We start from the raw sequence: 3,563 nt of genomic DNA, 5'->3' as shown, positions 1-3,563 counted from the left end.
GGTCGAATATGAACGATCCAGAAATTCCGATTGAAGTAACCCGAAGTTTCTGTTTAAGTTAACAAGATTTTTGGTTGACTTAAACAGAATTCGGGTTACTTCAATCGGAACTTCTGGATCGTTCATATTCGACCAGATATTTGGTTAATTCAACCAAACCTTTTTTTCCGTGCAGCATCCACTGAAATGGATACCACTGTTTTTCTGTGACTTATTATTTAAGTGAATAAAAATTACTCATCTCTATCATGATTATACTTTAGGTTATCATTATTTTTCTAAATTCAGTCTTGTTAAGGCTTCCAGTATAAGCACAAGTTATTCACGCTTCCTTTCTAAAGTTAATGCTTTCAGTATAAGAACCAAGTTTTCCAACCTCTTAGTATGTTAACAAACATTTAAATCATATGTCTTTGTTTTTCTTGAAATCGGACAAAGACAAACGCACTGAGAGAAAAAAATAGTTGGAATAACTATAATCTCACTTTATTTTATAATTTTTGGCCTCAAACATATATTTATAGTTCATTTAAACACGAAGATATAGCAAAATGAACACACATTTATAGTCACCATCTTATTACTTTATATGTATAGTAAAGCACGCTTTGGGAATATAGTTACATGTACTCATATTTTTCAAATATCCAATTGTACTGACTATATAAAATAGTTAATTTCTCTTATCATTTAATATTTGCTACCTTACTATATTTTTTATTTCAAATAATTATAATTCTTGGTAAAAGTTTTACATGAGATAGTTATACTATGCTTATACGAGTATTGTAAATATTACAAACATTATGGTGACATTTACTATAAAAAAGATATTCCTAACTATAATCTTTTTACTATGCCATTATAGTTTCAAATATCATAAATTTTTCTCTCTGTGACCTATTAATTATCTTACCAAGAGGTTGGAAAATCGGCTACTCACGCTATCTTTAGGGTCAAAGATCACAACAACGTTACGTTAGCCGCGCGAGGCCCTCGACGCGCCTAAGCTATCCAGGTAAGCCAGGTCCGTAGGCCGTTAGGTGCGACCATAGATAATAGGAGCGCACGACGATCAACACGGAAAGAGAGAGGAAACGGCGAAGCGGGAAAGATCGGTAGAGGAGGGTCCGGGGTGAGCGAGAGAAAGTGTCATCCTGCTGTAGAGGCGCGGAACGGCGTGTCCGGCCATGGAGGAACGTGTGTCTCTCTACGCATCGCCGCCGCCGCCGCCGCCGCCACCGTGCGGATGCGTGCGTGCGTGCGTGAGTGCGTATAGATGCGGCGCCAAATGTTTTTGAAACCGTAAGACGCACGCCGCGCTCTCGCCGGTTCACTGACCGAGTTATGACGTCACCGGGCGCGAGCGCGATACCCCGCGGCCCTCCGCCCCGCTGCTCCGTACCGATCCTCCTCCGGATCGCCGTTCCCCGCGCTAACGGTCGCGACTAGACGAACTACGACGACGGTACCGCCGCCTTTTCACGCGCCTGTGACACGCGCGTGCCGCGTAGGTGCGAGCGCGCGTGCACGGGTGGGCGCCACACGTGACGCCTTTTTTCTCTCTCCTCCTCCTCCTCACTCGCTCTTTCTCTACCATATTCTTGTTATAGGTGTTTTAACAAGCTCAGAGAGGAAGAGAGAGGAAGGGGGAGAGAGAGAGAGAGAGAGAGAGAGAGAGAGAGAGAGAGAGAGAGAGAGAGAGAGAGAGATCGCCGTCACGGGATGTAGAACAGACTGCCCGAATCCGTTCGGTCGCGACCGATCGATCGTGGAATGTGAGGTCGGATTATTTGGGCGTTCGCCTCCAGCACGTGGGGGCTCGACGCGCGATGACGATAAGAAAATAAAGCTCGCGGTTTCCTCTCCGTTCTTAAATTGCTCGTCACCCGTTAATCTTCTTCTCTGACGCATTCCGCGCGGCGTGTAATCGCGTTTGCTCTGCGAGAGCGCTCGGTCGTATTGTTCCCGTTGCGAATTCTTTCGATGCACGCGAGAGTCTCGATACGCGCGAACGTCTCGTCCCGATGCAAACGTCGTCTCGCTCGCACACACGCACACACCCGCCTACCGACATATTTATTCAATTAGTGGCTGAACGACAAAGCACATATCTGTCCGCGTCCATTTTCCCGAGACCTCTTAAATCCCCCAAGTGCAGCGGGCGCTCGCTCGCGAGCACAGCAGAGTGCATTGGCTTCTAGCCCGCATTTGCATTCCCCGCGATCTTCGCGTACAGGGTGTCCTCCTAATTCCCGCCTACCGGTCGCGTGGGTCGTGATGAATATCGAGTGAAAGGCGCGCGCGGCTGTCTTGGCACGCCCGGCGGCTGCGGGATTTTCGTGGAAAACGAGGAAACGCGTGGTTTCTCCCCCTTTTCTCTTACTACGAGGTGGAACAGAGATGCATCCAACGATTGTCTCAATATAAGCGCCCGGTCGTTCCCGCTTATTTTCGTCGATCGATCATTCTACGGTTGCGTTCGCTTCGGAAGGCCTTCGCGCTGAAAGCATCGCTCCATCTTCCTTCGACACTTAATTAGTAACGATAAGATAAAGCAATAGTTTTCAGTGCGAAAGCGTCCAACGCCGCTCACGAGGAAGCGAGATCAGCGCGACGCTCGCGACGAAGAGTCGACGTGAGAATCCGCGCGTCGTGGCCACGATTTGCCTCCTCGTTGTCATAATCGATGGGTAAATGATGATTAAGCCTCACCTCGAGCGTCTGCCGTAAAGTGAGATCGGGGAAAAAAACATCCTGCTGTTGTACGTAGCAGATTCTTCTGCGCCACCGTTTGGTGAGCCTCTCGCGATTCAGCCAGATCTCACCGCCGTCCAAGCCAACGCGCCCGGACAAACAGTTCAGCAATGTTGTTTTACCACAGCCTGTAACAAATGTGTCAGACAACAATTTAACACCTCCGCGCTGCTGTCGTACAAGCTTGTTGTGTCGACAAGCATGTTCCTCGCGTATCCGCGCATCACGCGTCAAAAGATCCAACGGGCGAATCGTAGAAAATCGTCGCGTGACATCGTGCGTAACACCGATAATAATGCGTTCTCGTTAATGTCCGTGGTGGCAGTAATGTTTCTTGCGCCGCGAAAATTAGTAGATTCTCGCGCACTTTAAGCGATATCTCGAGACCACCGAGGGATACATCTGAAATTTATTCACAGACGCAAATATGAAGTAACTTCCTGTCGGGCGCAACCGATCTGACGAGCGCAGCTTTTACACATATTAGATCATTTTATTATGAAAAAAATTTTATCTTGTACACTGCCTTTTATAATAAAGCTGATATATAAAATTAAACCAAATAGGTGTGCGTAAGCTCGACAGCAGCTTTACGCGGTCGCGTTTCGTAAAGGTTACGTTTCTTATGAGTGACTAATGTCCTCTAAGCAGAGTGACTAAGCACCTCTTTCTGAACCTTTTCCAGTTGATGTAATCGAATGGAAATAGCTTGTCGCTTCAAATCGAAATTTTAACCTTATTTTCGATCTGAACTATCTGTATATTCGGAATGATCAGAATATGTTTAACTCGTAACAGGCTGAAAA

At 46.5% G+C, this 3,563-nt stretch overlaps 1 protein-coding gene across 2 annotated transcripts in view; it reads right to left on the bottom strand.

The window, feature by feature from the left end:
* LOC116842047 (ABC transporter G family member 9) overlaps window positions 1-3,563 on the bottom strand; it is a 314,419-nt gene that overhangs the window by 37,624 nt on the left and 273,232 nt on the right. For both annotated transcript variants that reach the window (XM_032810693.1, XM_032810694.1), the window contains exon 4: window positions 2,716-2,885. In XM_032810693.1, the coding sequence (XP_032666584.1) occupies window positions 2,716-2,885 (170 nt within the window). The remainder of the gene's footprint in view (window positions 1-2,715; window positions 2,886-3,563) is intronic.

Source organism: Odontomachus brunneus, unplaced genomic scaffold (assembly GCF_010583005.1).
Source record: "Odontomachus brunneus isolate Ranch 3 - 2012 unplaced genomic scaffold, Obru_v1 Obru_scaffold_020, whole genome shotgun sequence".
NCBI lineage: Eukaryota > Metazoa > Arthropoda > Insecta > Hymenoptera > Formicidae > Odontomachus > Odontomachus brunneus.
This window is presented reverse-complemented; position numbering and strand designations above follow the sequence as displayed.